The 11,830-nt window shown below is 38.2% G+C and overlaps 1 protein-coding gene and 1 long non-coding RNA gene across 7 annotated transcripts; one reads left to right on the top strand and one right to left on the bottom strand.

Annotated features, from left to right (window-relative positions):
- Positions 1–1,992: 1,992 nt before the first annotated feature.
- Positions 1,993–4,941, top strand: LOC107043195. Of its 2 annotated transcripts, XR_001461220.1 has the most exons (5): positions 1,993–2,070; positions 2,173–2,392; positions 2,463–2,605; positions 2,741–3,349; positions 3,469–4,941. It is a non-coding gene; the product is annotated as an uncharacterized LOC107043195 (long non-coding RNA). The 2 variants fall into 2 exon arrangements; XR_001461219.1 differs by having other exon boundaries at positions 1,999–2,392.
- LOC107043194 lies at positions 4,130–5,783 on the bottom strand. 5 transcript variants are annotated; one of them, XR_001461215.2, is made up of 3 exons: positions 5,525–5,783; positions 5,128–5,172; positions 4,130–4,640 (listed from the first exon to the last, which is right to left on the bottom strand). XR_001461215.2 is itself a non-coding variant. In XM_015264563.1 (2 exons), the coding sequence occupies exons 1-2, from the start codon at positions 5,168–5,170 to the stop codon at positions 4,173–4,175; spliced, it is 486 nt and encodes a 161-aa protein (XP_015120049.1). In that variant the 5' UTR covers positions 5,171–5,516; the 3' UTR covers positions 4,130–4,172. The 5 variants fall into 5 exon arrangements, 1 of the variants encoding a protein (XP_015120049.1); XR_001461216.2 differs by having other exon boundaries at positions 4,130–4,615; XR_001461217.2 differs by lacking the exon at positions 5,128–5,172 and having other exon boundaries at positions 4,130–4,615.
- Between the last annotated feature and the right edge of the window lie 6,047 nt (positions 5,784–11,830).

Raw genomic sequence — 11,830 nt, 5'->3', positions numbered from 1 at the left:
TCCCCCCCCCCCCATACACTCAACTATCCGATTTAGGGTCAGAAGGGTCAAAAAAAAATTCCTCTCCCCTCTCGGATCGGCCACAATCAGTTTTGGGATCTGAAGGGTCGGAAAAAAAACCTCCCCCCTCGGACCTTTGCCATTTGATTTAGGGTCCAAAGGGTCTGGAAAAATCCTCTCTCCCCCCGTGGGCTTCCACAATGCGATTAAGGGTCAGAACGGTCAGAAAAATATCCCCTCCCTTTTGCATCCTCAGCAAAGAATCCAAAATTCCCCCCTCCCTATCGCACCCTCAACTATGTTATTTAAGGTCAGAAGGGTAAAAAAAAATGCCCCTCCCGTGGACTTACCACAATGCGATTATGGAGAGTCAAGGTTATTTTGGATGAGTCGGCAGATGAGTTTAGTTTTCACACATTCCTATGGGACACCCTGTAATTTTTGAACTTTTAGCGGAATATATCACTAATGTGGAGTCAGAAGGGCGTAACGTCACTCGTCGCTTCAGTTCTATGGAGTTTATGAGGCAAAAGATTTTTTTCTTTCAATCGTGATGATCTCAAAAACATAATTTTTTTAATGGATGAATCTGTGAAAAGAAAAAAAAAGAAAAAACAAAAAAACTGAGAGATAATTCGATGAGAAACAGCAATTTTTTGTCATTTTCCATAGTTCACTCACTCAAAGTATCAATAACTGCCAAACAACTACGAAAGACTAACTTCTTTTAATACGAAAATATTCGTTATTTTATCCATAATTTTTGGTAAAAATTTCAGATTTTTTTGTAAATTAGATTTTTGAGATAATCGCTATTGAAAACAAGTGGGAAATAGCTTTTGCATCGGATATAGTATTTTTTTTTCTTATAAATTAGCAATATACTTCCGAAGAGTCATTTTGCATACCGTTCTTTTTTCTCGTATATAATTCATACTTTATTTTATTTCATTAAATTGAATGTGTTTCTTGTCAACTAATCGTGTCGGATTTTCCACTTAGTTGAATCCTATTTCAGGTATTTAAAACTGATATTTCAGTTGCTCATAACAGGTTTGCATGAATCCTCCGTAATGGAAACAAATTTTCTCAATATTATTAAATATGTATCTATGCCACTCCTTTATTTAATTGATGTAAGGTCGAATTAATTCCCGTTAATAATAATTAAATCAATTTAAACCTTATTCTTCCATTTAAATGGTTAATGCAAATGTATTTTCCACAATAATGAAAAACCAACAAGCTTTCGAATACTATGAGACTAATTTCTGAAATTCTTGTATCAATCAAATGAAAGAATGATGCTCTAAATTATCATAAAATTTGAGCCGAAGTTTCGTGGCATCTGAACATCAAAAATTTACTTTTTCAAGAAATTGCTTACGGTCCTTCTTAATATTCTTTAAGTGTATTCTTGAAGAAAAATTTCATATCTCCAAAGATGGCTGGTATATTAATGATGATTTAAAATAAATTGGATCGCAAAAAACTGCAAATTTCCAAAAAATCGTATGTTTCGCAATTATCAATATTTTGTTATCATTTTTTCTCTTCAAAATATTCGCCTGATGCCCAACTTTTCAGAAAAAAATTGGTAAGGGAATCCACGGCATCGAATTTTTTGGATTTCGGATTTAGCGTGGAACTGCCCATAACGACATCATTTGTGAATCTCGTGAGAATGAATTTCCCCAGGAGATAAATAGGCCTTTTACGTCCTTTCGTTAATTGAACGGACAAAGTAACCTTTTTTTTTTTTTGATAAACATAAAAAACGTAAAAACTTAATGAAGAAAAAAATGGAAGTGAATAATTGGAATACTCATCCAATAATTTTTGTTCATATCAATACTGAAGTACAAAAGAGAAATACTGGAAAAAACGTCTGGGATGTTCCTAACACCCCACGCGAGGATAACAGAGAGAGTAAGAGGATAACAGAGTAAGAGATTGACGGATGTTGAGACGATTTCTGATTGGTGCCGCTATCGACAGGCAAACTAACCGGAAATTTCGAATGACCATTTATACTGACGTCATATTTTTTTCATATAAACGAGAAATCAGGTGATAATGTAGGCGTAGGATGAGTGAATGCATCTGTAGACGAAAAGTAATTTATTTTGGAGCATTTTTCCTCCGAATTAATTTTTTATGTACGTATGATAGTATGTGTCCGCAATCATAACCTAGAAGAGAGAACACGACGTTTACTCATTGGATCTGGTTAACTGATTAAAAATACCGGGATGTGTAGCGGATTACTGCACAAATTCTGCAGCGAAGGGTTTTAAGATGAATTATTTTCCGACTGATCCTGAGAGAAGAGCTATTTGGATTGAAAACATGAATCGTGAGGATTTTGTCCCAACTCGTCACTCTACACTGTGTGAGATATGTCATATGTTTTGATGTAATTCTTCAACGTGTTATCTAATTCTTTATATTATTCCTCATAGGTTCATTTCGAGCCTACAATGTGGGAAAAACCTCGAGTAGATGGTAAAAGCTAAGTAAACATGATGCAGTTCCTACATTATTTGGGAAACATATAAGACGTCAGAATCCAATATGCGACATGGCTTCTGAAATTCTCATACTGGTAATGTACATCTATGCACACAGAATAATTTCAAAGTAGAAAAACGTAATAATCTCCAATATTATGTTCATTGATTTCTGTCTCATAGAATATATCTTTCTTAAACTATTTTTTTAGATCTCCATTTTTTTTCAGATTCGCTTGGTATTTTAATACTTCCTGGTCTTAATGTACCTGAAATTGACGCACAGAATTGAACTACAGCAAATTGTCGCACTGGAGCTTTATTTTTTGTTCCAGTTTTTAAACATTCATGTACACATCTCCATTGGCGATGCCAAAAGCGATTTTTCGCCCTTTACTGAGGGTTTTGATAACTAGCCTATGGCGGAGCCTACCAGGTGGTTGGGCGCCGGAATGTATGGTTATACGAAATTAAGATCTTTGCCTCCCATTACCCTATCATTATTGGACTTTTGTAAATATGAATATTAATCCAAAGTTCAATTTGACATTTTGTGATATTGGAGACTTACTAGGAGATACTAGGAGACTAATTCAAGCAGGAGAGGAGGTATTATTAGCTGAACACATCCTCATCTGTGGTGTCAAAAGTTATAAACAGAATTACGTAGGAATTGTGTCAGCTTGTCGTCAATCGTCACATTGGGATAATTACCACAAAATAACTATAAAAATTCTGTTTGAGGAAAATAGGAGGAGAATAATTAGCAAATGTACTTGTCCAGCTGACTTGGGTGAAAAATGTAAACACATTTTTGCGAAACTTCTATATATTTATCGGTGAGGAAAGTCATGTGTTTTTTTTGTTTTTGATCGTTTTATCTACTTCAATACATGTGCTGATCGTCAGTCATATTCGAGTATACGCAATCTGCAGTTTAAATATTGGATTTATCTAGGGTTCGAGTTGATAGATTGGAGATGTTGAGCTGTACAGACTTGAAACAGCAATGGGGCAAGGTGAAATCAAATGCTGATTTACCCCAGAATGAGGTAGTGAATTTGGAGGAATTTTGTTGCATGAAGGTGGAGAAGGTAGAAAAAGAGAATGACCCAAACTCCCAGATTTTTTTTTGTTAATACATTGATGACAGGTACGATTGTATCTCTCTCCATTCTCGTCAATAGCTGAAATATTCCATTTTCTTGGTATCCCATTATATTTTTATAATTTGATATTCACTGTGAATTTATTTGATAGCTCATCCACAAACTGAGGCGAGAACCTTCTACCCGAGACGTCGAGGAACAAAACGCTCTTTTGACGCTGCTCTGAATAGAAGAGCTGCTTCACTTGAATCAGTTTGAGCTTTCTTGCAGGAACGTGTCCATATCCCCCTACCATTCGATGCTTCTCCTTCTCCTGCTTTGAATGACGATCTTTTTAGTTTTTACACAGAGCATGTTGAAGTAACAGAAGCTCAGGCGGTTGAAATTTGCATGGCAACAATGGGACAAGAAAATGATTTATGGAGACGACACAGACAAACAAGAATCACCGGGAGCACATGTTATGACTTTCGGACTTACGGGGAAAAGGGAAATATTGATTGGCCAAAGAAAATTAATAATCTTTTATTTTCGTCATTTAAGGGGACTCCAGCTATGCGTCACGATACCCTAACTGAACCAAAATGTCGTGAGGAATATCTTGGCGATCATTCAAATTTTCTCCCATCCTCTTCTTCAATTCTGTAACACAGATGATGACAGACGTCAACAAGGCAAACGAATGTAGACCAGTGAATGCCTTTAGTTGCTCCTCATTCCCAATAACTTCATCAACCACTGAACGATCAGTTTGTATCTCCTTGTCAACTCGTGTTTGTGGAATAACCGTTTGGACCGCAGCATCCAACTTATCGAATTGTACTTGTACCGCTATATCACGACGTGGATTACAGACTTGAACCTCTGCATCAAATTTAACGGGCTGAATATCCACTTGAACACCTGCATTACATCGAGTGGAAGCATATCCGCCGACAACACTGGCTTCTTGTGTCAACGGTGGCACACTTTCTGGGTTATCATCTGTATGTATTTCTGTAAACCAAATTGCAATTGGAAACTAACGGCGAGGGTCAAGAAGATTCCATTATTGAAAATGGTAGTCGGACAGTTTTTCCCCGGACAAAATCTCCCGGACAAAATTTCCCGGACAAAATCTCCCTGAACAAAATCTCCCCGGACAATTGCTTTTTGCGAAATTTCCCCGAAAAATTCCTTTCAACGAGTCTTCTGAAGGGTAAATTTTCCGCAAATAGCAATCCGTATGAATTTAATTCTTTTGTAATTTCATTGAGGCTAAAGACTCGATAATTTCATGTGTTCTATTGTGCGATTCAGTAATAAAAACCCCTTTAATTGAGCATTATCGTTATATTTATTTTGGCCGGATCCGGTTTCCTAATCACAAATCCCTTTTTCAGGGAGATTTTATCCGGGGAAATTCTTTTTCGGGGAGATTTTGTCCGGGGAAATTTTATCCGGGAAATTTTGTCCGGGAGATTTTGTCCGGGAAAAAACTGTCCTAGAATCAAAACATGGTATGACACCAGTTTTCAACTTCTTCCTAGGAGGTTGACAACCTTCGCGCATAGCTGAAACAGATCAAGAATATTATTGAGTTTCGTAATTTTTAGTGGCAAACACTTAAAACGATTTGAATCAACTTAGCCCCTAACTGAGGTTTTGAGAAATATTTCCGAATCTAAGAGTTACAGCGAAATTTGATTGGTGAGGACCTTTTTCGGTAGAGTGCAATGAGAACTACAAAAACGGTATTTGGAGAAATTTAACTATCTTTCTCAGATTCCGTAATATTCATCAAAATATAACCCCTTAACCCCAGTTACTTAAAACGTTTTAGGTCTTGACTACTACTCCACAATTAACATCTAATACTCATTCCTAATCAATAAATTTTCAATATAAATTATTTATAATGCTAACCTTGTTTCGTAAAGTTATCTGCAGAAAAATGCAAACTGCAAACTCATTTCTCGATCATGAGGTCTGTCGATTTTCAATACCTCCATCCACTGGTTCCGCAAGGCCGCATCAGATAGGAAATTGTTTGGCACACAGCAGACTCTTCGATCATTTTTTTTTATAAACATTTGTAGTCATTTTTATGAGTAAAATGAAGTTCGCTTTGTTTTAATATGAAGTTGGTTACAAACTAGGACGTGACGTTGGCCATTTCGCCTTAGAGTAGTTCCGAATCAGTCCGTTTTTCCGGATATAGCGCTGGAAACACTTTTGGCATCGCCAAATGAGTATCACCCCATGGGAGAGATGGCGCCACAGTCGATCGTCGGTAAAAAAGCAGTTGGACAAGAAAAGAATATTTAAAAAAATATTATTCAGGGTCGACAAAACCTTGGTTTGAGGGTTTGATGTTACGTCGTTGACCGGTCGTAACTAGGTGGTGTTACGCACACCTGGCGATCAATTTAAATATTAGTTTGATTAAATTAATTCCATTCAAAATTCGATTTTATTCTTTTATTTCTATACTATATTGCGCATTTAGGGCACGTGTTTCCTAGTAAACAATAATGCACTATTCTGAATTTCGAATACAGAGACTGATTCATTCAAGAAAGTCAAATAAACATTTAGAATTAACTTTTAGAATAAACTCAGTCTAGAATAAATACTGGGTTCAAATTTAAGATAAATATTGGACGCATGTTGATTTCTCCGGCGTCGCCATAAACATCGTAAAATTTTATGTGAAAACTTTCCGAAAAGGTCCATAACTAATTAAGAACAAGCCCGCCTTCGTGTCCTTTGTGTTTCACGTGAGAACGTAATTTCTCCTGGGCCATGTGCGTCCGAGTTAGAGTTAAGATCTTTTACCTTATAATATATTTCAAGATTTGTATCAAGTTAGTGAAGTTAATACATAGTTTACGTGCTCTCCTGAAGCACTCAGTATTGGATTTATTTCCATTACCCTGTTTCTGATTATTATTAATCATCGAATCAAGGATTAAGCAGATATTACATCGGATAATTATTGGACTTCGTTGGATGGCCCATCCGGGCTTCAATTGCGGACGTTCCTGCCAACCCTTTCGTCAAGTTCGAAATTGGCGCTGTTTGCCCTAGTGACATCTGGGCGGACATAACACTGAAACTAAGCCAGAGATTATAGGGGAGATCAGCAGGGCCAATGTAAAGTGTTCAACAGCAATATAAGTAGCGGTGGCGCATGGACTACGATGGAGCGTACGGAACTATTGGAATGGTAGGGCCCAAGTATAAATTTGTCGATAACCGGAAAGGGGTTCTCAATACGGTAGCTCCTCTATAGTTTTCCAGTGATTCTATTAAATAATTGTGCAGATTTTGTTTTTTTTTTACTATAGTAATGTTCGATTACATATATTTATTCCCCCCTGAGTGAGAAAGGAATATGTATCGCGCTCGCTCCCACTCATTGTCGTCTCCGTCGCGTTGGCACGTGCCCGTTCTCCGCCAAACTTAACGAGTGCGAGTGAGAAAGAAAATGGAGACGAAGGAGAGAGAAAGCATCCCAACTCGTTTGAACGGTTGGAACGTTTTCGTTGTTCTCCAGCGATCTACACATAATGGGATTAATTCAATAATAATAGATTAATGAATAAGATTTTTCGCAGATTATTGCGAGATTTAGATGAATGGTTTGCCTCCTTCAGTGACCATAAAAAGTTGTCTCCAATCGATGTGAACGATGTGAATGAATCAAGTATCAATTTGAATCTTTAAAAAATTAATCGAGAGTGAAAAAAAATCAGGGAATTCCACTCTGACATTTCTCTATTGTCTATATTTACCGAGAAGAAAAAAACGTTGTTCCTAGGAATCGATGTGTCTTTTTTAGGCAGCTGCATTTCTGAAATGCAATGAGCAAGCAATGTTAAAATTAAGTCATTTTGTAAAAAATTTCTAGTGACATGATCCTGAAAATCAAAGGAAAGTCTTGAATTCAGGAATGATGTCTGTAGGTTTCAGTAATATTTTCGCGGAAATTCCGGGAACACTTATTGGGAATTTTTATCGCGTTGCCGTAATACGGAAATTTCAAGGAATTTCGTCAAGGCAAATTAAAAATTTCTATAAATTTGAGTCCAATTATATGTGTACCTCCACGTGAAAAGGGTCCATTTTATCGCATCTAAATTCCGAGATATTCACGTTTTTCTCTCCACTCCATTTATCCCATTGTTAAATTGATTTTTTGATCTTTTATACGGACGTCACACGGAGAAAAATAAATCGGTAAAAGTCTTGCGATCGCAAGGAGTTTCCCGAAGATCCCTATTTTGCATGCACGAAGAACAATGAAGCTTTTTGGAATCTTGGGGAAATTCTATCCTATCCTACTCAAGTAGGAGCGGAGGAACGAATTTTCAAAAGCGCGGAGTAACTCCGAACGGTTCTCCGGCGTCAAGTGAGCGTGGAGGGGCTGCCCCGATTAGAAAATTCATTTCTCCCCCGCCCCCTAATTGCGAAGAGGGAATGAACGCAACATCTATCGATCGAGAATAATATTCTCAATAAATGAAAGGGGTTTCATTCCCTTAGTCTCTATTAGGAGAGGAGGAATGAATTTTCAAAACGCGCAGTAACTCCGAACAAGTTCTTCTCATTCAAAAATTAATTTCTCCCCTCCCTAATTGAGATGAAGGAATGAAACCAAAGTCTACAGATTGAGAATTGCATTTTTAATAAATGACATCGGTTTCATTTTGTAATCTCAGTTAGGAGCGGAGGAATGAATTATCAAAAGCGCGGAGAAACCCCGAACGGGTCTCCGACGTCGAGTGAGCTCGGAGGGACTCCCCCGATTGAAAAATTCATTTCTTCCACCCTAATTGAGATGAAGGATTGAAGCCGATGCCGATCGATCGAGAATTAAATTCTCATTAAATGACAACGATTTCATTCCTTAATCTCAAGTAGGAGCGGAGGAATGAATTTTCGAACGCGCGGAGAAATCCCGAATGGCTCTCCGGCGTTGAGTGAGTCCGCAGGGGCTCCCCTGATTGGAAGATTCATTCCCCCCCCCCTAATTGCGAAGAGGGAATTAAAGCAATATCTATCAATCGAGAATAATATTCTCAATAAATGACAGTGGTTTCATTCCCTTAGTCTCTATTAGGAGAGGAGGAATGAATTTCAAAGCGCGCAGTAACTCCGAACAAGTTCTTCTCATTCAAAAATTAATTTCTCCCCTCCCTAATTGAGATGAAGTAATAAAACCAAAGCTTATTGAGAATTACATTTTTAATAAATGACATCGGTTTCATTTCTTAATCTCAGTTAGGAACGGAGGAATGAATTTTCAAAAGCGCGGAGAAACCCCGAACGGCTTTCCGACGTCGAGTGAGCCCGGAGGAGCTCATTTTCCCGATTGGAAAATTCATTTCTCCCACCCTAATTAAGATGAAGGAATGAAACTGATGCCGATCGATAGAGAATTAAATTCTCAATAAATGACAGCGGTTTCATTACTTAATCTCAAGTAGGAGCGGAGGAATGAATTTTCAAAAGCGCGGAGAAACCCCGAACGGCTCTCCGGCGTCGAGTGAGTCCGGAGTAGTCCAATGAACGAAGGTCTAACATACGAATGTTTGCTAATCAGGCTCCATTTTTGATACAATTTGTGATTTGGGCGTATGAAACTAATAGCGGATGTTTAAGGTTCCCCCAGTTTGGGTGGGGGTTGAAAAAGCCAAAAAACTACCCCTGAAAAGCGTTTTTTCGAAATGACTCGTGAATAACGCGCTGTACGTCCAAAAACATGATATACAAAGTTGTAGAGCTCAAAATTCTACACTAAAAATGTTTGGGGCACTTTACCCCTATTCCCAACCGTTCATCCCCCAGAGCCGCGTGAAGATCAGATGGGAAACAAATATGTTTTCCATTTGAAAAATCGAAGTTAATGAATTTTTTTTTTTTTGTAATTCGGAATATCCGTGTTTTTTTTTCACTAGGTTGTTTATTTATTTAGAGCGAATTTAATATATGTTACTATTTATATCTTGATATTGAATAGATGAATTTCTTTTTTTTTTCTTCCATATTTTTTATTAGAACATTTACCACAAATTTTGTCTTGATTGTACCCGCGAATCTCCTATGGATTCAAAGTTAAACGCAATTTTCTAGCTCCAACCCCTAAATCCAGCGCCGGGAATGAGAACCTTTTGTGCGAGAGAGAAGTCTTCGTCTCGCTCCCACTCACAACAGCATTGTTGCGACCATTTGCGCATGTGCGCGCGGGCCTGTGGAACATCACGGACTGAATGCGAGAAAAAGAATCATTTGAGGTTTTTCGTCAGCCGTACGCTCTCTCTCCCTCTCACTCTCTCTCTCGCACTCTCTCCCTCTCACTCTCTCTCTCTCGGATGAAAAAAAGGCTGTTTGACGGAGAACTAAATTACCCATCAATTAACCCTCTTTCATCCCTTAATCTCTGTAAAAAATGGAAGAAACTGTCATGAAAATCACAGCGCAGTAAGAAAAATAATTGTTTTGCGGCGCACAGTGACTCCCGGGAATTAAAAATTCACCTCTCCCCTCCTAATTGAGATTAAGGGATGAAAAAAGGACAATTCGACAGAGAATTAAATTCCCGATCACTTGACCCTCTTTCATCCCTTAATCTCTGTAACAAAAAAATAGTGCGACCCTTCCGACGGGTCAGACCCACATGAATACATCCGCTACCAACCCACCCGCAATGGGAGCGAGCGCAGCGAGCGACCAACAGCCCAATCCACTAGTTCATCACTTAATATCAGTTAGGAGGGGAGAGGTGAATTTTTAATTACCGGGAGTCACTGTGCGCCGCAGAACAATTATTTTTCTTACTGCGCTGTGATTTTCATGACACTTTCTTCCATTTTTTACAGAGATTAAGGGATGAAAGAGGATTAATTGATGGGTAATTTAGTTCTCCGTCAAACAGCCTTTTTTTCATCCGCGAGAGAGAGGGAGAGAGAGCGAACGGCTGACGAAAAACCTCAAATGATTCTTTTTCTCGCATTCAGTCCGTGATGTTCCACAGGCCCGTGAGTGGGAGTAAGACGGAGACTTCTCTCTCGCACAAAAGGTTCTCATTCCTGGCGCTGGATTTAGGGGTTGGAGCTAGAAAATTGCGTTTAACTTTGAATCCACAGGAGATTCGCGGGTACGATCAAGATAAAATTTGTAGTAAATGTTCTAATAAAAAATATGGAAGAAAAAAAAAAGAAATTCATCGATTCAATGTCAAGATATAAATAGCAACATATATTAAATTCGCTCTGAATAAATAAACACCCTAGTGAAAGAAAACACTGATATTCCGAATTACACAAAAAAAAAAATTCATTAACTTCGATTTTTTAAATGGAAAACATTTTTGTTTCCCATCTGATCTTCACGCGGCTCTGGGGGATGAACGGTTGGGAATAGGGGTAAAAAGACCCAAACATTTTTTGTGTAGAATTTTGAGCTCAACAACTTTGTCTACCACGTTTTTGAACGTACGTTAAATGAATGAATAACGCGTTATTCACGAGTTATTTCGAAGAAACGGTTCTCAGGGGTAGTTTTTTGGCTTTTCCAACCCCCGCACAAACTTGGGAAACCTTAAACATCCGCCATTAGTTTCATACGCCCAAATCACAAATTGTATCAAAAATGGAGCCTGATTAGCAAACATTCGTATGTTAGACCTTCGTTCATTGGACTACTCCGGACTCACTCGACGCCGGAGAGCCGTTCGGGGTTTCTCCGCGCTTTTGAAAATTCATTCCTCCGCTCCTACTTGAGATTAAGTAATGAAACCGCTGTCATTTATTGAGAATTTAATTCTCTATTGATCGGCATCGGTTTCATTCCTTCATCTTAATTAGGATGGGAGAAATGAGTTTTCCAATCGGGAGAGCCCCTCCGGGCTCACTCGACGTCGGAAAGCCGTTCGGGGTTTCTCTGCGCTTTTGAAAATTCATTCCTCCGTTCCTAACTGAGATGAAGAAATGAAACCGATGTCATTTATTAAGAATATAATTCTGAATCGGTAAGCTTTGGTTTCATTACTTCATCTTAATGAGGGAGGGGAGAAATTAATTTTTGAATGAGAAGAACTTGTTCGGAGTTACTGCGCCCTTTGATAATTCATTCCTCCTCTCCTAATAGAGATTAAGTAATGAAACCACTGTCATTTATTGAGAATATTATTCTCGATCGATAGATATTGCTTTAATTCCCTCTTCG

This window comes from Diachasma alloeum, unplaced genomic scaffold, assembly GCF_001412515.2.
Source record: "Diachasma alloeum isolate Michigan unplaced genomic scaffold, Dall2.0 Dall_scaffold_00553, whole genome shotgun sequence".
In the NCBI taxonomy this organism is placed as follows: Eukaryota; Metazoa; Arthropoda; class Insecta; order Hymenoptera; family Braconidae; genus Diachasma; species Diachasma alloeum.
The sequence above is the reverse complement of the archived record's forward strand: the minus strand, read 5'-3'. Positions and strand labels throughout refer to the sequence as shown.

Bases quoted from the DNA above. Each gene is read 5' to 3' on its own strand.
- LOC107043194 (XM_015264563.1), bottom strand. From the start codon at position 5,170: ATGCGCGAAGGTTGTCAACCTCCTAGGAAGAAGTTGAAAACTG. The intron at 4,616-5,127 runs GTGTCATACCAT...TTTGGTTTACAG, and splicing joins TAGGAAGAAGTTGAAAACTG to AAATACATACAGATGATAAC.